The following is an 18,972-nucleotide window of genomic DNA, read 5'->3' on the forward strand; positions in this document are numbered from 1 at the left end:
CTGCTTTGGGGAGCAGGTCTTTCTGGGTGTCCTTATTCAGGGGACCCCCAGAGAGCCACAGATTACTTCCGCTAATTCCAAGCACCCCTGCTCCTCCGGACATGCGCAGTGGCTGCTGGCAGTGACCAGGGAGGAATGTGGGTAAAGCCACCCTGTCCCGTGTCTGCCCTGGCGTCTTCCCCGCTCGGCCAGCACAGTGCTCCTTTCCTTCTGCCACCATGGCAGGGACTCTGAGGCTGGGGCAGAGGACACTGAGGGTTTTTTCCAAGTTCGGCTTCAGCCCAGGATGTTCCCAGCAGCTTTTCGTTTCAGACCTCAGTGTCCTGGAAAGAGGCTGTGGGCTAAGAAAGGCACAGACACGAGAGCAGGGGGAGTGTCCGACAGAAGAAGCATGAGCCGTGGAGTGTCCGACGGAAGAGGCATGCGCTGTGTCCGGCAGTTCATGGTTTCTCTCCACAGAGGGATTCAGCCAGTGAGTTTCTGCCTTCTGCCACTTCATGCAAGCGCTGAATCTTGGGACTGGAGCAGCCCAGCTCGTTGTCCAACTCGGACAGAGAGTGGCGTCTCTTGGGAGCCCGTCGGGGGGCCGGCTTCTCTGTTTCCATCTTCTCTGGGGTGGCCACGGGGGCATCTCCGTAGGTCCGGTAGCCGCCAACCAGGCAGTATGTCTCGCCATGCCAGCCCACCTGGCTCTCTCCAAACCCTCGGTAGAGGACATGGTAGTAGCCGGGTGTGGGAGAAGAGGGTGCCACTGCTGCTGCAAAGGGAGGCACAAGCTCAGTCCTATGCGGCTGTCGGACCCCACGCACCTCCCGCTCCCACGGCTCTCTCGTTTCTGCCTTACACCCTCTAATCTGGTATCTAAGACATGGCCTTGGCCATTGAGTCCCTGGAGTGTTGACGTTGGCTGCAAATGGGAGCCAGGGAGCACATGGAGAACCTGCTCCTATCAGTAGAGCCCCACAAAGAGGGGCTGGAGAGATAGTACAGTGAGTAGGGCGCTTGCTTTGCACCTGGATGACCTGGGTTCGATCCCTGGCATCCCATATGGTCCCTCAAGCACTGCCAGGAGTCATTTCTGAGCACAGAGCCAGGAGTAACGTCTGAGCATTGTTGGGTGTGGTCCCCCAAACAAAAAAACAAAAAAACCCCACAAAGTTTGCAGGCAATCTCCCTTCCACAACAGAAAAATGTTTTCTTTTTTTTTTTTCTTTTCTTTCTGGTTTTGGAGGAGTGGCATCCCGTGGTGCTTGGGGGTCACTTCTGGTGGTGCTCCAGGGCCTACATGCGGTGCCAGGGATTAAACCTGGGCCTCCCACGTGCCAAGCATGTGTTCCAGCCTGTTGAGGTGTCTCTCCAGCTTGAGCTGGGGTCTGGGCCATACCCTGAGACAGTATTCCAGGGCTCCTCCTAGCTCTGTGTTCAGGGGTCTCTCCTGAAGGCTCACAGGGCACCATGTGGTGCTGGAGGTCAAATCAGGTCACTGAATACCAGGAAAGCTCTGCACTCCATTTGTTATCTCTGCTCCAAGAAAACTTTTTTTTTTTTGAGGGAACTTGTTGGATCACAGCTAGCTGCATGCAAGGCTTACTCCTGGCTCCGAGCTCAGGGATCACTCCTGGTGGTGCTTGGGGGATTGAGCCTGGGCTGGCTGAGTTTAAGGCAAGCACCTTACCTGCTGTCCTATGGTTTTGGCCTCTCCAAAACATTTTCCCCCACCAGACATTTTTTTTTTTTTTTGCTTTTTGGGTCACACCCGGCAATGCACAGGGGTTACTCCTGGCTCTGCACTCAGGAATTACTCCTGGCAGTGCTCAGGGGAACATATGGGATGCTGGGAATCGAACCTGGGTCGGCTGCATGCAAGGCAAACGCCTTACCTGCTGTGCTATTGCTCTAGCCCCACCCCCAAAACATTTCTTAAGGTCACTTTTATTTTTTCTTTTTGGTCGGAGGGCACACCTGTCTGTGCTCAGGGTTTACTCCTAGTTCTGTGCTTAGGGATCACTCCTGGTGGGGCTCAGGGGACCATATGGGATGCCAGGGATCGAACCCTGGTCAGCCATGTGCAAGGCTTACCCACTATACAATCAGCTCTGGCCTCTTAAGATCACTTCTGAGGATTTCATGGAAATGGCTTTTAACTTTTGGGGAAAATCTAGTACAGGACAGTTAAGAATCCCTCCCCCTTGGTAACTTGTTAGCCCCCTTCACACTGAGTTTAATCACCCAAGCTCTAATCCTTTTATGAATATTAGAAAATAGCCAGAGGCTAGAGCAATGGTATTGCCGTAGGGTGTTTGCCTTGCACAAGGCTTGCCCAGTTCCATCCTCTGAGTACCACTGGGAGTGAATCTGAGCAATACTGCATGTGGCCCCAAAGCAAAATAAAAGAAAAAGAAAAATAGCAGACCCTGAGGTACGGGTGACCAGGAGGCTTGGAGGCAGACTCCTTCCCCACTCCGTAATCACAGGGCCCCGACCTCCTGGCACCCCATCTCCTCAGCGTTGAGTCCCAAACGCTGTGTCATGGCTCCCCTGGTGCTTTGGTTCTTCCCAGCCACATGCCACCACTCTTCCCTAGGGACTCAGCAGGCTCAGGCTCCGTGTGTCTGATGGAACTCATGTGGATGTCTACATGACAGCGTGAAGTGGGGTTCAGGAGGGGCTCTCAACAGCTCTCTCTCTCGGACTACCCCATCTGTCACTTGCTAATCAAAAGGCACTTGACTCTTTGCCAAGAGGCCAATTAGGAAAAGGGTCTGAATGGCAGCATTGCGTAGTCCTGAGGGGAAGGCTGCAGTTTTGAAGATTAGAACTTTCCTGGACACTTACCCATGGATGACAGTTCACACGTTCTCTGCAGTGAGTGAGAACAAGGTGGGTCCCTGAGGAGGCCACAGGTCATGGGTAGATACTTGATAGGCAGGGAGGTTCTGAGGGGTGGTAGCCATATGAGGTTATGTGCATGGACATCAGTGCTTCTGGTCCAGAGACTAGGTCTTGTCCTACCAGCTGTGGGGCCATCCCACGGGACACAGGACAAGTTAGAGTGAATATAAAAGATCCGATCTGACATTTTCCCCCAAGCAACCAAACTGGTCTCTCAGGGAGAAATGAAAATTTCCTCAAGGGCACGTTTGTGTAGTAACTCTGCCCGGCAACTTGGGAGAGGCCTATGACGTCATCACTACCCAGTGAGGTCACACAAGGATCGACTTTAGGTTCTCTGAGGCATAGGGACATGTGATCTGAATCTCCTCGGCCTGGTCCTTCTTGCACATAGTAGGGGTGGCAGGGCAAGAGAGACTGCCCTCTGAGGTAGGATGGAGGAGATTCACCTAAAAGACTAGGTTGAACAGCACTAACCTAAGTACGAATAATTGGAGCGGCAGATTTATGTGTGCTGGGCAATCATTGAAGGGTCCCCGAAGATGGGCCTGAGCTTTGGACATGTGGACAGGACAGGGAAGAAAAAAGTTTCAGTTGAAAAAAGCAAAGCCAAGTTCTTTGCTTGTCCTGCTCAGAATGTAGATTCAGGGAATTCAGACCTTTTCCAATGCTTTCTTCAGAAAACCCAGCAACTCGTGCTAGCTCAGTCACACGGCTTATGAGGGGGCATCTGGCAGATGACAGCTTTGTGCTGGACTGCAGAGTTTCAACTGATAGGGATGTGACGACAAGCTCTGCTCATTCTCCAGGGCAGCTGGGAGAGAGGTCATAGGTGATACAAGGCCAAATTCATTTAGTGGGAATGACAGGCCCATAGTAACATGAAATTCAAAGGACACATGACAAAATAGCATCACATAAAATGACACTGTACCCCTCTGACAACCTCACCATCAAGAAGGATGAGGGAGGTGCAGGCTCAGCCCAAGTGGTCAACGTGGTCTGTACCACAAAAGGGGCTAAGAGCTGATCTGTTCTACCCAGAGGGAGTCGACTTGGCCTTAGCTGGAGCCGGCCCACATGTAGACATCGAGTTTGAGGACTTTGGCGTGACCCATCCTTACAAGCGACTCCTGGCTTAAACAAATTGTCTTTGGGCCACGCCTGGCAGTGCTCAGGGCTTACTCCTAGTTCTGTGCTAAGGGGCTTGGTGTCAGGATTCGAACCTGGGTCAGCCATGGGCTAGGTAAGGACCCCATCTGCTATACTATCAGTCCAGCTCAGAATAACTTAATGGGCTATTGCAGAGTAGACACAGTAGGGCTGTGTCAAGGATAGATTTACTGGGCTCCTATTCCTGGTTGAGATCTACAAGCATCTTCTCTATGATGCTTAGCAGAACAGATGAAGTCAGGCCTAACACGAGCTGTCTTTAGGGAGCCCAGTACTAAAGGGAAAGCTTTGGATGTGGTTAGTCCTGGCGATTGGCCAGCAGAACACATAATCTCCAGGGTTACAAAGAGCTCATTTGTCTAGGACTCTCCCTTTGACTAGATGGGTACTGATGGACTTAGCTGGGACTCTGGAAAAGGCAGGATAGAGACAAGTGGTTATCGACCTCTGAGGGCTTGACACTGGGGATTCCACAGACCATTTCAAAATACTCATACATATACCAAGAGATAGTACAGGGGTTAAGGCACATGCCTGGCATATGGTTAACCTTGGTTTGATGCCAAGCACTGTATGGTGCCCTACACACTGCTCAGAGTAAACCTCAAGCATCACTGGGATATCCCTGCTTGTCGTCCACTTTGTTGGGGCTAAATGGGTACCTTCTGGGGGTAGGGGATAAACATATTCACTGGGGCTGGAGGGCTAGTACAGCAGGTGCAGTGTCTGCCCTGCATATGGCCCACGTGTGTTTGATCCCTGGCACCCCATACGCTTTTCTGAGCTGGCCAGGAGTAAGCCTAAGTACCACCTCCAGACAAAACAAAAAACCCCACAAAAACATTTGAAGATCCACTGGAAGAGGGAGGCTTCATCCTGGGTGTGGCAGTTTGGGGTATGAAGGTTAATCTTCTCAGGAATTTTCCCCTATCATTTGGGGAGATGCATAAAAAGATGATCTACTGCTAGAAACCCATGATCATGCAAAATCAAAACTGTTTTATTTCCCGTGACTCAGGAGAAAGACTAGAGAGCACCGAGCTCAGCAGTGCTGGCGGGCTTCTGACCTCTCCCTGCCAGAGCTCATCAGGGAGCCTGCTGACCAGAGCACGCCCTGCCCAGGGAGCAGCACACTCCTGCTGTGGTGTCACACTGAAGCCCGCTGGTCTCAGGTGTGCTGGGGCAAAGGCTCGCTCACAGAGGACACTAGTCCTGGCAGGCTTCTTCGTCGGCGAGCTGCCAGCTCAATCTTCTGAACCAGGCTGACGTCCCAAGGGTGGGTCACAAAGCTGATGACAGTGCCTGGCACCTCGCTCCCCACCCGGCCTACCCGGCCTGCCCGGTGGATGTAATCTTGCAGGGTGAGGGGGAAATCATAATTGACAACCAGTTCCACTTGGGTGCTGTCCAGGCCCCGAGAGGCTATGTCTGTACAGAGCAGGACGTCCCGGGAGCCCTTCTGGAAGGCCTGAAAGATCCCTGCCCGCATGGAGGCTGGCATCTGTCCCTGCAGCCGAAGGTGCTGGATCTTGTGGTCATCCAGAATGTACCCCAGCCAGTTGACAGTGCTGGAGCTGTTACAGAACACCAGCACTGACCCCGAGGTACCACTGTCCCGCTGCTTGAGCAGCTGTACCAGCTCGGGCACCTTCTCTGCCCCCTTCAGTCGCATGAATGTCTGTTTGACGTGAGGCATGATACAGTGGAGCTTGGAGCTGGTGATGGTGGTTAGTGATTCTGGGCTGGCAACTTTACTCAGTAGCTGGCCAACCCCTTCGGGAAAGGTGGCCCCCACCAACACTAACTGGGCTTTGGGGCTGAAGGGGTCTTCCAAGTCAGCGGAACCCTCTGCTATATTGCTCTTCTCCAGAATGAATTCCACCAGTTCCAGGAAGCTTTCATCCAACAGCGTGTCGGCCTCGTCCAACACCAAGAAAGAGAGCAGCTCCAGGCTGAGCAGCCGCCGCCTCAGGGCCTTCCACAGCCCTCCGGGCGTGGCCACCAGCACATCAGCCCGCGGCTGTCTGGCCAGCTGCAGCTTGATCCGGTTCAGGCCGTGGCCTCCCCCGAGCTCTGCCACCTGGAGGCCCAGGGAGCTGCCCAAGGGCTGCGCGACGATCCGCACCTGCTCGGCCAATTCTCGGGAAGGTACGAGGACGAGGCCCCGGGGAGCGGGGAGCTGGCCCGTTTCCAGGCTCGGCCGGTCTAGGAGCCGCTGCAGCAGAGGCAGGAGGTAACTGAGGGTCTTACCACTGCCGGTTTCGGCGGCGCACAGGAGGTGGCGGCCGCGAAGCAGCGGGGGGATGGTGCTCGACTGCACGGTGGTGGGCCTGACCACCTCGGGGGCGGCCTCCTGCAGGGCGCGCAGCACGCGGGGTTGCAGCCCCAGGTCGGCGAAGGTGCGGGATTCCGCGAGCTTCCGCAGCGCGGGGGCGTCGCGCTGCGCGCGCTCGATGGAGAAATAGTCCTGGCGCGCGCGGCGGCTCTTCCAGCCGCGCGAGGCGAGGGGCGCGCTCTCCCAACGGCTCAGCGTGAGGCGAGCAGGCTGGTTCAGCTCGGGCCGCCGCGCCGACACCAGCAGCGGACCGGGTCGCGCCAGCACCGGCTGCGCGGGGCCCTCCCGGCCGCGCTGCCGCAGTTCCTGCCGCCGCTGGAGAGCCCGCGGGACTCGCACCACCGGCAGGGGCTCATCGGGGTCCCCTACCGCCAGCTCCCGTCTAGGAGCCAGAAGCCACCGAGCCGTGAAGCACAGGAGGCGCGGGGGCCGGGCCAGCGCCATGTTCCCCGAGGCGGGGGAAGAGGCGCACGGCAGTGACGTCACGGGCGCGCCAGGGCCGGGAGGACGGTGGCTGCCGCGGCTCAGTTCCGTGTGTGCGGAGTTGTTGGCGAACCTTGAGGCAGGAGGATCTGGGGGAGCGCAGCCGTCGCGAGGTCTGTCTGGAGGTGCGAGCGCGGCCCGGCCACGTCGAGACCTGGGCCAGCGACGGGGAAGGGCGCGCGAGGCCGGCGGGCCTGGCGCCCGCGCCCCGCGCCGTTGGGACTCGGCCTTACCCCGAGGGGCGGAGGGGGTCAGGCGAATGGGCGTCGGCGTCCTGCGAGTCGTGGTCGCCGTTCCCTCCGCGGCCCTGGCTGTCCGCGGGTCACCCCGGAACCGCCCCGGGGGCGGCGGGGGCTTCCTCGAGGCGGTGCTGGCGCAGGCCGGGTTCTGATCGTTAGTGGAGAGTCTGAATGAATGGGGGCAGGCACCCCCAGGAGCCCCCGGCGCCCGCCGGCGGGGTGGGCGGCTTCAGCATCCGCTCCCTGCTCAGGGGGAGTCGGGTGTTGAGCTGCCCCTCGAGAGGACTCATCTTTTCCTGCCTTGCTTTCCTCTTGTCAGCCGTGGCCCACTGTCCTCTCTCCCTGTCACCGAGGTCGCCCTTCTCAGCCCGAGTACCCTTCTCGTGCCGCCTGCCCTTTCCGCTTATCGCCCGCAGCCCAGAATTCAGATGTTTAGGTTTCCACCAAGTTCTTCAGTCGTTGTTCTTCTCACCTTTTTACTTTCTAGTGTTTGGGTCACACCCGGCCGTGGTCACGGTTTTCTCCTGGCTCTGTGCCCACTCCAGGGAGCCATAGGGGGATGCCAGGAATCAAACCCGGGTCGATGTGCAAGACAAGAACCCTACCTACTGAACCAATTTTCCAGCCTCTGGTTGTACTTAACAGATTTAGAGAGGGAGTGTCAGATGGCTCCTGTAGCCCCCAGTGTCTGAGGGGGAGATAAGGTGAATGTGGGGTAACCGCTTGGGAGTGTCCTAACATCTGGAAGAAAGTATTTAAGTTTCATCAACTGTCAAGAGGGCCAGAGAGAGAACACAGCAGGCAGGGCCCTAGCCTTGCATCTGGCTGACCAGTGTTGGGTCCCCAGCACCCTATATGGTCCCCCTGAACTCAGCCCTAAGCACCACTGTGTGTGGCCCAAGAAACCAATTAAATGAGCAAATAAACTTTTATTTTTGCTCGAGCGGGCCCAGTAACGTCTCCATTGGAGACTTTGTTGTTACTGTGTTTGGCGTATCGAATACGGCACGGGGTTGGGTCACACCCGGCAATACTCAGGGGTTATTCCTGGCTCATGCACTCAGGAATTACTCCTGGTGGTGCTTGGGGGACCATATGGGATGCTGGGAATCGAACCCGGGTTGGCCATGTTGGCTGCATGCAAGGCAAACGCACTACCTGCTGTGCTATGGCTCCAGTCCCAAACATTTTTTTTTTTTCATGGGAGCCACTCCTGGCAGTGGTGGGGTGGGGTTGAGTGGGGTAGGATTGAACTCAGGGACTCCCCCATGCTGGACTCATACTCGACCACCTGAGCGCTCTCCTCAGCACAAAAGAAAAATACTTTCAAGATTTTAAATACCATTTTGATATGCACGTTGACTTCTGGGGAGTAATGAGCTAAATCCGGGTAGGTGAGAGTTTTGTAGGGTTATGGGGGTGCAGCCATTGGAGAGGACAGTTGAGGGTGATTCTCCCCCCCACCCCCACCCCACACACACACTTGCCAGTAGCTGGGAGCATTTTCAATTTTGGGGAGGTGCTACTGACATCTGGTGGGGAAGGCCAGACTGCTGTCACAGAGTATACAGAGCATAAGGCAGCACCTTACAAAAAATAATCAAAAGTGTTCATCCTGAATGGTGGTGAAGGTGGGAAAGGGTGAGGACTGCAGAGAGGCTGATTCCCGGATGTACATTCACCTCAGGCCTGTTTGCCAAAGCGTGAACAGCCCCATGCACCCTCTGAACATCCTGTGGGCATCCTGACCCCACTGTCTGTGACTCCCTTGGGATCAGGTGTGTGGGGATCCCTGAAAGCCATAAAGGCAGGATGGAGTGTTTTCTGAGGGGTGGAGGAGAGTTCAGGGAGAATAAGACCTCCTCAGGTATTTGGATAATGCATCATTCAGGAGAGAGACAGGTGCAGTGTGCTGTCCACCGTGTGGTGGCAGAACTGAGGCCCATGGCAGACTCGTGACTCATCCTGAACTTGAGCCATTGGCATTGCCTACATCCGGCCTGAGAGATCTGAGCTTCTTCACTGAGAAGTTATTTCTTGGTTTTGGGGCCACCCCCAGAAGTGTTCAGGGCTTATCCCGATTCTGCACTCAGGGATCCCTCTCCTGGGGGGGCTCACAGGACCGTATGGAATGCTGAGGATTGAACCTCGGTTGGCCGTGTGCCAGGCAAATGCCCTTCTTGCTGTACTGACCCCCTTTAAAAAATGTTTTTAGCCAATTCAATCAGCTTTATAGGTGGCTGAATCAATAACAGTACTCCTACATTAAGTTTTAAAAAATGTTTCTAAATCAATTTTTTATTTTGGGGGCCATGCATAGCGGTGCTCAGGGATCACTTCTGATAGTGCTCGGGGACCATATGGGGTGCTAGGAATCAATCCCATGTAGCTGGGTGCAAGGCAGGCGCTCTTGTGATAGCGCTATCTCAATGAGAGCCCACTGTCCTATCACTGCCTGTCACTGTTCTGTGTTGCCCAGATGACCACTGGTGATAAAATCAGATGGGAGTTGACGTAAAGGATACTCCAGATGGAGTGCTTCTAAGTTACACTTGTGATTCTCTCCAAGAATTCAAGGCTCATTGTTCCTCCACTAAATAGCTCTTTAGATATCTAATTCAGTATATTTCTTTTCTTTTTTCTTTTTTTTTTTTTTTTGGATGGGGAGGGGCACACTGAGTGGCGCTCAGGACTTACTCTTGGTTCTATGCCCAGGGATCATTTCTGGCAGCCTTAGGGATCATCTGAGACAATTCCAGAGATTGAAACTGGATTGCCATGTGCAAGGAAGCGCCCTACCCATTCTAGTGTTGTTTTGGCCCCCAACATTTTATTAATATACACGTGCCTCCATCTTTTCAGCTGTAAGCATAGAATTCTTTGTACCATGGCAGAGTAGGTCCATTAAAGAAATGATAAGAAACACATATTTAGATATATATTTGCCTTTGGATTTTTTTTCTAATATTTGTGTTTTTTTTTTTTAATTTTATTTTTGGGTCATGCCTGGCGATGCTCAGGGGTTACACCTGACTTTGCCATCAGGAATCAATCCTGGAGGTGCTGGGGGGGCCATATGGGATGCTGGGGATTGAACCTGGGTTGGCCGCATGCAAGGCAAATGCCTTCCCTGCTGTACTATTGATCCGTCCCCTTTCAGATATTTGGTCCAGGTGACCAGACAGTGACTGCTCTATGTATAGGCTCTTTCCTTTAATTCCCTCAAAAGTCACAGCGAGTACAAGAGCCCGACTGAACCGGCCTCCGCCATTGGCCCCTAATTTGTGTCTGTCATTTCGTAGACTCTGTCAGTCCCCTCTCTCGAGTAACCCTGAGAAGTTGAGGCGGTGTTTCGTAGTATTGCGCTTTAGAAGTAAGAATGACTTACTGACTGAGGGAAGTTGTAAGCGCCTGGGAGTAGGGGCCTAAACCAAAATAAAACGGGTGCAGTGCCTGGCGAGCACTGCAGCCACAAAGGATGTATGAGCCCCACAGCCAGGGAGGGTCAGGCTTATTTTGGGAGCAGCTTAGTGACCCCCAGAGGCTCCATACCCATGAACTCATGTGCCTCAGCCAAGAGTGCTCATCCTGCCAAGCTCATGGTGAGGAGGCAAAGAACGCAAATGTGGGGGTGCCATCCCAATTGAGCCACAAAGCGAGGCGTGGCTGCAGTCCCTGGGGCAGTGTTCATACCAGTTACATCTCCAAATAGCTGGAATTTTCATTAGTTTATTAATTTCTGGCTCGGGGGATCAAACCCAGGACCTTGATATAGAGATAAACAGGCTCTTTATCACCGTGGAGTTGACCTGGGTTCAATCCCCGGGCACTCCCTGTAGTCCCCCAAGCCACCTGAGGAGTAGGGCTGAGTGCAGAGCCAGGGATAAGCCACTGCTTGTGGGCCCTAAACAAAACTAAAAAGGTTTCTAACTCATCCTTGGCTTTTTTTTTTCTTTTTGGATCACACCAGTGATGTTCAGGGTTATTTCTGACTCTGCACTCAGGAATTACTCCTGGCAGTGCTTGGGGGACCATATGGGATGCCGGGGATCGAACCCAGGTCAGCCGCGTGCAAGGCAAATGCCCTACCCGCTGTGCTATCGCTCCGGCCTCAATCCTTGGCATTTTCTGCCTTTTCTTTACGAGGGCCGCGGTGAGCAGGGCGCGCTGTGGCCGGGGTGGCCGCCGTACTGAGGCCTGAGCTCTGTGGTGGCACATGCTCTGCTGCTCGGGCTGCACCCCGGCCCATCCTCAGAATTTCAGTCTCCCCTCCGTCTTCTCTTTCATTCCCTCCTCTAGGCTCCCGAATTGATTTGGCCTTACTGCCTCCTTGACAGAAACCGCTCCCTGCTCCCCTGAAAACCTGCCTCTAAGCAAACGAACAGCAGGTGCATCGTCCTCACCTGAGGCTGCTGATGTCCCCACTAGGTCATTCCATTCCTGTGCCCCCTCCTCCTCCGGAGGGTTCCACCCACTCTGGGAATCACTGCTCTAGCCCTACCGAATTTCCGGTACATTTTTGACACATTCGCCTATTAATTTGGGTTTTGTTTTTGTTTGTGGGCCACACCTGGAGGTGCTTAAGGGGTTACTCCTGGCTCTGCACTCAGGATCACACCTGGTGGTGTGGGGGGGACCACCTGGGATGCCGGGGATCAAAGCTGGGTCGGCTGCGTCCAAGGCATGCGCCCTCCCCGCTGTACTGTCTTCCCCAGCCCCTGCCTGTTCCTTTGACATGCATATCCCGTGTTCCCCATGAGCACGAAAGCACTAGCAGAGCAAGACAATCTTGTGTCAAATGTGGCCCAAGAGACAAGATGTTAGCTCAGACAATGAGCTGCATGTCTGTGGGGTGAAGGGATGAACTTAGGTCTTTCTTCTTCCATTTATTACTGATCTATTTACTTTTTGGTTTTTGGTTCACACCTGGCAGTGCTCAGATCTGACTCCTGGGTCTGTGCTCAGGGCTCACTCCTGACGTACTTGAGGGACCACACGGGATTCCAGAAGTGAACCCAGGTTGGCTGCGTGCGAGGGAAATACCTTCACTCCTGCACCACTCTCTGGCCCCAAGTTTTTTTCATGATTGGAGGAAAGTCCCCAAGCCGTGTTAGCAGGAGGGGGCAAGTCCGCGCTGGAGAGCAGGAGAGGGTCCCGTCGGAATTGTTCACTCTGCTCCCCTCTCCTCAGGTTGCAGCGAGGAGGCATGATCGTGAACGGCCTCTCCCTGTGCTACAGCGACAAACTCATCCTGGCCCCGATGGTTCGCGTGGGGACTCTGCCAATGAGGCTGCTGGCCCTGGACTATGGGGCGGACATTGTGTACTGTGAGGTAAGGGGCCCCCCCTCCGCTTTCCCGGACACCTTCCCCCGGAGGACGGTCACTTACCTGGGTGGGTTTCGGGGGCTGATCAGGAGATCGAGGGCAGGATGGGTACTCACTTCCCAACCGCTCCCCATGGGAGGTGGAAAAGTACCCGCACAAGCCATGCTGGGAGCCTGGGCCTCCTAAAGCTTGCAGGGGATCTGGGTTAGTGAGTTAGTACAGGAGTGGTCAGACACAGGTCCGGAAGAGGAAGAACAGGGCCAGATTCAGGCCTGGCAAGGTGGATGAGGTGGCTTAGTGGGGCATAGTGTTTCGTGGCATCAGTAGCTGGTGGACAGGCTACTTGGCTCGCAGTGCTGGAGAATATTAGGACTTCACACCAGGATTTACTTATTTATTTTTTGAGAGTGTCAGCGGATGTTTTTATTTTATATATTTTGGTTTTGGGGCCACACCTGCTCAGGGCTTACTTATGGCTCTGCACTCAGGGATCACCCTGTGCAGGCTTGGGAACCATATAGGATACTGAGGATCAAATCTGGTTTGGCCATGAGCAAGGCAAGTGCCCTACCTGCTATACCATTACCATTACTCCAGTCCACTCTTATTTATTTATTTATTTATTTGCTTTTTGGGTCACACCTGGTGATGCACATGGGTTACTCCTGGCTCTGCACTCAGGAGTTACTCCTGGCTGTGCTCAGGGGACCATCTGGGATGCTGGGAATCGAACCTGGATCGGTCGCGTGCAAGGCAAACGCCCTACCCGCTGTGCTATCTCTCCAGCCCCCACTCTTATTTATTAACTTTTTTCTTTTTAATTGATTGAGGTCAGAGGTGGATTTAGGAAGTGTTGACTCTAGGGGATGAGGACATAGCTGTTCCAGAGAGTAAATTCCACATGTGTGAGGTCCTGGATTCTATCCCTGGTATCCTCATGTGTTCCCCTCCCACCTAGAAAAATGAAAAAGCAGGAAAGCATCTTCTAGGAAAGACAGAAAATGAAAGGCATTTGATGCTCCAGAGATAAGGCACTTTCCTTACACGTGGCCTTCTTTGATTCAGTCCCTGAGCACCGTCAAGAGCGATCCCTGAGTGCACGCTAGGAGTAAACCCTAAGCACCACTGGGTGTGGCCCTAAAAAAAAATTCCAACAAAAATATAGGCAAGAAAAATAAAATTCTTTTTGTTTGTGGGCCGCACTTGGCATTGTTCAAGGGCTACTCCCTCTGCAGTACTTGGGTTGGGATCACTTTTACTAGTTCCTGGGAGATAATATGGTGCCATGAACAGACATGGGGCTCTGGCATGCAAAGTCTGTGTTCCTTTGAGCCATCTCTGGGCCCGGGGAAAAATAGAATTACAGGAGTAGCTGATGCTGTGCCCTGAGGGAGTATGAGTGGGTGTCACAGTTATCTGGAGAGCTCCCCCTCAAACTCAAGTCTGGTGGGGGAGTGCACCGGCAGTGCTCAGGGCTTATTCTGTGTCATGTATTTGGCAGAGGGCAGAGGCTTAGAGGCATTCAGGGTGCCAAGTCCTGGCCTGGGTGTAGTTTGGTACCTGGCACCCCCTGGTGGATGCAAGAATGACCTGCAGGTGGCATCAACAGGCCATGTCTAGCCCTGGACGACCTGAACTGGTTCCTGTGAGGTGTGCCATCTGTGGGATAATAAAGTCACCCTACCCACCTTGTTGGATTGAGTATAAGACCCGGGATATTCCAGGCATGTGGACAACTTTGAAGCTTTGCAGAACCCTCTGCAGCTGGCAGTAAAGAAAGGCCGAAGTAGCTCAGCCAGAGTTAAGGGAGTTGGAGTCCGATGACCAACTCAATGGGCCCAGTGGACGGCACATCACTCTGGCCTCTGTCTGTAAAACAGTGGCGTGAGGGCGGAGTGATGGCATAGTGGGCAAGGCTTGCACGTGGCTGACCTGGGTTTTATCCCCAGCACCCCATATGGTCCCCAAAGCCTGCCAGGAGTGATTCCTGAGCACAGAACCAGGAGTAACCCCTGAGCTCAGCTGGGTGTGGCCCCAAAACAAAACCAAATGAACAACAACAAAAAACAACCCAGAAAAAAAAATCCAAGGACCCACATAAGGTCAGAGAGTTAGTACAGGGGTTTAAAAACTTTCGTCGCATGTGATTGATACCAGTTTGATCCCCAGCATCACTGGGAGGGATCCCTGAGCACAGAGCCAGGAGGAAGCCCTGAGCACTGCGAGGTGCAGTCCTAAAACCAAACCAAACCAAAACCAACTAAAAAAACAACAGCCCTCCATAACATACAGTATACCATCATAACTATCCGAGGCTATAGTCAAGCCCACGCACCGTGCCGGAAAGCAGGTCTTCAGACCTTTTCACCCTGTAAAGCGGAAACTGTCCCTGTTATGCAGCCCATCACTGCACCCCTCCCCCCCTCACATCCCTTGTGCCTCCATTGTGCGCTCTGGGTCTGTGTGTTGACTCCTTTAACTCCTGACGTGTGCCTGTGGGCACGTGGGACGTGGTCTTTCTGTGGTATTTCAATTTGCGTAAGGGCCTCAGGGTTCATCCAGGTTAGATGTGTGACACGGGATGAATAGCCCTTTTATGTACAAGGTACATTTTGTATATTACTCATCTGTCAGTGGCTGTTTGGATTGTTGGTTATTGTGAACAGTGCTATGATGAACATTGGTGTTCAGATACCTCTTTGAAGCCCCATTTCCTTTCCTTTTTTTTCTCCTCTTGGTTTGTGGTCCACCCCTGGCTGATCTCAGGGCTCACTCCTTGCTCTGGGCTCACTCTTGCAGGGGCACTGTGTGCAGTGCTGGGACTCTAGTCTGGTTGGGCAGGAGCGAGGCAAACACCTTATCTGCTCTACTGTCTGACTCCCCCTCCCCCATTGATTATTTTGATATCTTTTTTGTTTGTTTTTACAACACCTGGCAGTGCTCAGGGGTTACTCCCATTCCTGTGCTCAGGAATCTCTCCCGGTGATACTTGAGGACCATATGCGATACCTGGAATGGGATTGAACCTGGATTGGCCACGTGCAAGACAAGCCCCCTACCTGCTATACGATTGCTCTGGCCCCATTTATATACTTTTTAATAGAAATATCTATGATAATCTCATGTTCTGGGCCATAGAGGTAGAGGTAGTACAGGGCTTAAATTGCTTGCCTTGCATATGGCTGACCCTGTTCAATCCTTGACACTGCATGTGATCCCCTACGTACCACCAGGAGTGATCCCCAGCACCCCTGGTGTGGCCAGAAAAACAGAAGGAGGAAAGATCGAAAAAGTGCTGGTTTCCGCCTGGCTGCTCTTGGGACTTGCTGGAGCTCCTGGGAATTCAGACTGGGACTGAGCACATGGGCTGTGTCTCCTCTTATCTTCTGGGACCCCCCAGAATCCCTGACGTGAGCCCCGGGCGTGTAGACAGGGCTGGTTCGCTGTCTGTCACGCTAGTCTGCTGAAGTGCTCCTGAGCCTAGCAGAATGGTCTTGCCTCTGCCCAGTGGAGAGTCTCACTCTTGCAGGAGATGTGCCCTTCCCCTTCGTTTTTTTTTTTTTTTTTTTTTTTTTTTGCTTTTTGGGTCACACCCGGTGATGCTCAGGGGTTACTCCTGGCTCTGCACTCAGGAATCACTCCTGGCGGTGCTTGGGGGACCATATGGGATGCTGGGAATCGAACCTGGGTCGGCCGTGTGCAAGACAAACGCCCTACCCACTGTGCTATTGCTCCAGCCCCCCCCTTCAGTTTTTATGAAGCCCATTTGGAATACCTTCCCTACCCCCCAAACCCCCCATGTTTCTTTCCTACATCTGTTTGAAGATCTCCAGAGCTGAGTGACAGACAGTGCCTTTCATGTCCTAGTGTGACCCATGCGGGGTGGGTTTAGGCCTCTTGAAGTAGATCGAAGACCTTACTCACTGTGCTTCTGTTCATGCGGCCTCTCTGGCCGTTGGAGCTCCTCCCTGCCTACTTTTTTTTTTCTTGGTTGAGGTGGAGGAGTAACGTCTCCATTGGAGACTTTGTTGTTACTGTGTTCGGCATATCGAATACATCATGGGTAGCTTGCCAGGCTCTGCCGTGTGGGCAAGAAACTCTCAGTAGCTTGCCGGGCTTTCCGAGAGGGGCGGAGGAATCGAACTCGGGTCGGCCATGTTGGCTGCGTGCAAGGCAAACGCCCTACCGCTGTGCTGGGCCCGCTCGAGCAAATCGATGAACAACGGGAGGACCGTGACCCGTGACCCGAGGTGGAGGAGGGTCTTTGGGGGCACGGACGAGAACTGAAAGGAGTAGGTAAGGGAACTGTTCAGGAGTTCACATTCTAGGCTATTCTCTCTGGCTCCCTGTGTACCCCTTACCCAAATGTCCCCAAGGTCCCTACGAAGAGTATTAGCATGAGGATCACTTGGGGTGGGTCCCCGCTAGCCAGGCTTGAGGCCTGGGTGTGGAGGGCTGTGCCACACTTCCCCAAAGCCATGCTTTAGGCCAGTTGGTCTCTCGGAGTCCAGGACTGACGCGTGCCCTCTGCTTTCTTGGCAGGAGCTGATTGACCTCAAGATGCTTCAGTGCAAGAGAGTTGTCAATGGTGAGTGCAGCTCCGGGCCCAGAGTTCTGCATGCGGCTGTCAGACCCTGGCCTGGACTCACAGGCCCTGCCAGCATGCTCCTTGCTCGCCAAGAGACCATGGCCGAGAGACGTATTGGAAGAGGGCAGAGAAACCTTTCTACCTGCAGGCTTGCTGGCTTAGAAATCACCAGGGGGGCACCCGGAAGCCCCAGCTCTGTGCTGGGCTGGGCCCTGTTCTTGTGGGCTGTGTGTCCCCGGGCAAGCTGCATTAGCTCTCTGTGCCTGTTTGGGGAGCTCTGTGGTGAAAATCATAATCCCTGCTGCTTAAGTCAGGCTTGGTCAGGCAAGGTAAGGTAGATGGGCAGGTGCTTTGCAGAGGTGGATATGTCAGTTGTGGTTTTGTGTGTACTGTATTGAAGAAGCCAATTCTGCTCTGGTTAGAGTTGTGGTACCTTTTGGGGAGGCTGTCTAAAATGTGTGTTGTGAAACCTTAATAGAAGTCACTAGAACCGTTTTCTTTGTCTTATGAATCAATAGTAGGTACCTATATGATTCAGAAAATGAAAGTCCCCATATCCCATAATTGAAAAGGTAACCACGCAGAGGGGCAATGATTAGGCTTTATTTTTAAACCTTTAGTGTATTTATAAACATATTAAATGTTTGGGTTGGGGATTTTGCTAATTAGCTAATTAGTACAGTGTACTCCTTGCATGTGTAAAGCCCTGGGCTTGATCTCTGACATATCAAGTAGAAGTAAATGTTTACATACACACACACACACACACACACACACATACACACATACACAAACACGCATGTCCTTCCCACCTTATCTCCTTGGGATCATAGTACACATATTTTGCTCTTATTTTTTTTTTTTTGTGGGGATGATTGTTGGGTCACACCCAAAGGCCCTTCAGGGTTAGACACACACACACACACACACACACACACTCACACTCACATACACACATACGCATGTCCTTCCTACCTTATCTCCTTGGGATCATGTTACACATAATTTGCTCTTTTTTTTGTGTGTGGTGATGGTCATTGGGTCACACCCAAAGGCCTTCAGGAGCTAGTCCTGGTTTGTACTCAGAAGTGAACCCTGGCTATGCACCATATATGGGACCAGGATTCATTTTTTCTTGGTTATGTTTTGGGGTCCATACCTGGCTATGCTCTAGGCCTAACCCGGCACTATGCTCAGGGATCACTCCTACTAGGACTGGGGTTACCATATGGAATGCTGGGAATTGAACCTGGGTTGGCCATGTGCAAGGCAGTTGTCCTGCCTGCCATACTATTACTCCAGCCTGGTGCCTAGGATTTGAACCAGGGTCTGTGGGATGCAAGGCCTTACTTCTGGTACTATCTTTCCAGCTCTTGTCCTTATTTTTCTCCTAAGAACTTTCCCCCTTCAGTAAAAAAAAAAAAAAAAAAAAGCCCTCCCGTTGATCGTCGATTTGCTCGAGCGGGCCCAGTAACGTCTCCATTGGAGACTTTGTTGTTACTGTGTCTGGCATATCGAATACTCTCGGTAGCTTGCCGGGCTCTCCGAGAGGGGTGGAGGAATCGAACTCGGGTCGGCCATGTTGGCCGCGTGTAAGGCGAACGCCCTACCGCTGTGCTATCGCTCCAGCCCTCCCCCCCTTCAGTACTAATATAAAAATCAATGACTTTCATAAGTGATTTCACCAATGTTTTATTTATGTTTCTTGGGCCACACCCAGCAATGCTCAGGATTTCTTTTGGCTCTGCACTCAGGGGTCCATATGGGATGCTGGGGATCGAACCTGGGTTAGCTGTGTGCATGACAAGTGCCCTGACCTCTGTACTATCTCTCCAAGTCCTGATTTCACTAATCTTTTAATGGGTAGAGGGGTTACAAGAATTTTGATGTGTAAGTAAAGGTGTGATGTAAACACATTAAGCATTTGCAATGCTCT

The 18,972-nt window shown here is 53.0% G+C and overlaps 3 protein-coding genes across 4 annotated transcripts in view; 1 reads left to right on the forward strand and 2 right to left on the reverse strand.

Moving 5' to 3' along the window:
* Nucleotides 1-440: 440 nt before the first annotated feature.
* On the reverse strand, nucleotides 441-3,079 carry DPEP2NB (DPEP2 neighbor). Its single transcript, XM_056136132.1, has 2 exons — nucleotides 3,013-3,079; nucleotides 441-757 (listed from the first exon to the last, which is right to left on the reverse strand). Exons 1-2 carry the CDS (start codon nucleotides 3,077-3,079, stop codon nucleotides 441-443), a joined length of 384 nt encoding a protein of 127 aa, XP_055992107.1.
* A 2,009-nt stretch (nucleotides 3,080-5,088) lies between these two features.
* DDX28 (DEAD-box helicase 28) lies at nucleotides 5,089-6,858 on the reverse strand. The gene has a single exon (XM_056136290.1). It carries the CDS (start codon nucleotides 6,842-6,844, stop codon nucleotides 5,234-5,236), a length of 1,611 nt encoding a protein of 536 aa, XP_055992265.1. The 5' UTR covers nucleotides 6,845-6,858; the 3' UTR covers nucleotides 5,089-5,233.
* A 44-nt stretch (nucleotides 6,859-6,902) lies between these two features.
* DUS2 (dihydrouridine synthase 2) overlaps nucleotides 6,903-18,972 on the forward strand; it is a 34,992-nt gene continuing 22,922 nt past the window's right edge. Inside the window, exons 1-3 of one of the 2 annotated variants that reach the window (XM_056136293.1) lie at nucleotides 6,903-7,008; nucleotides 12,313-12,454; nucleotides 16,991-17,036. In XM_056136293.1, the coding sequence (XP_055992268.1) occupies nucleotides 12,329-12,454; nucleotides 16,991-17,036 (172 nt within the window). In that variant the 5' untranslated portion in view covers nucleotides 6,903-7,008; nucleotides 12,313-12,328. The remainder of the gene's footprint in view (nucleotides 7,009-12,312; nucleotides 12,455-16,990; nucleotides 17,037-18,972) is intronic. The other variant, XM_056136294.1, reaches the window with a different exon arrangement.

The sequence above is a fragment of the Sorex fumeus genome, unplaced genomic scaffold (assembly GCF_029834395.1).
Source record: "Sorex fumeus unplaced genomic scaffold, SorFum_2.1 ptg000122l, whole genome shotgun sequence".
NCBI lineage: Eukaryota > Metazoa > Chordata > Mammalia > Eulipotyphla > Soricidae > Sorex > Sorex fumeus.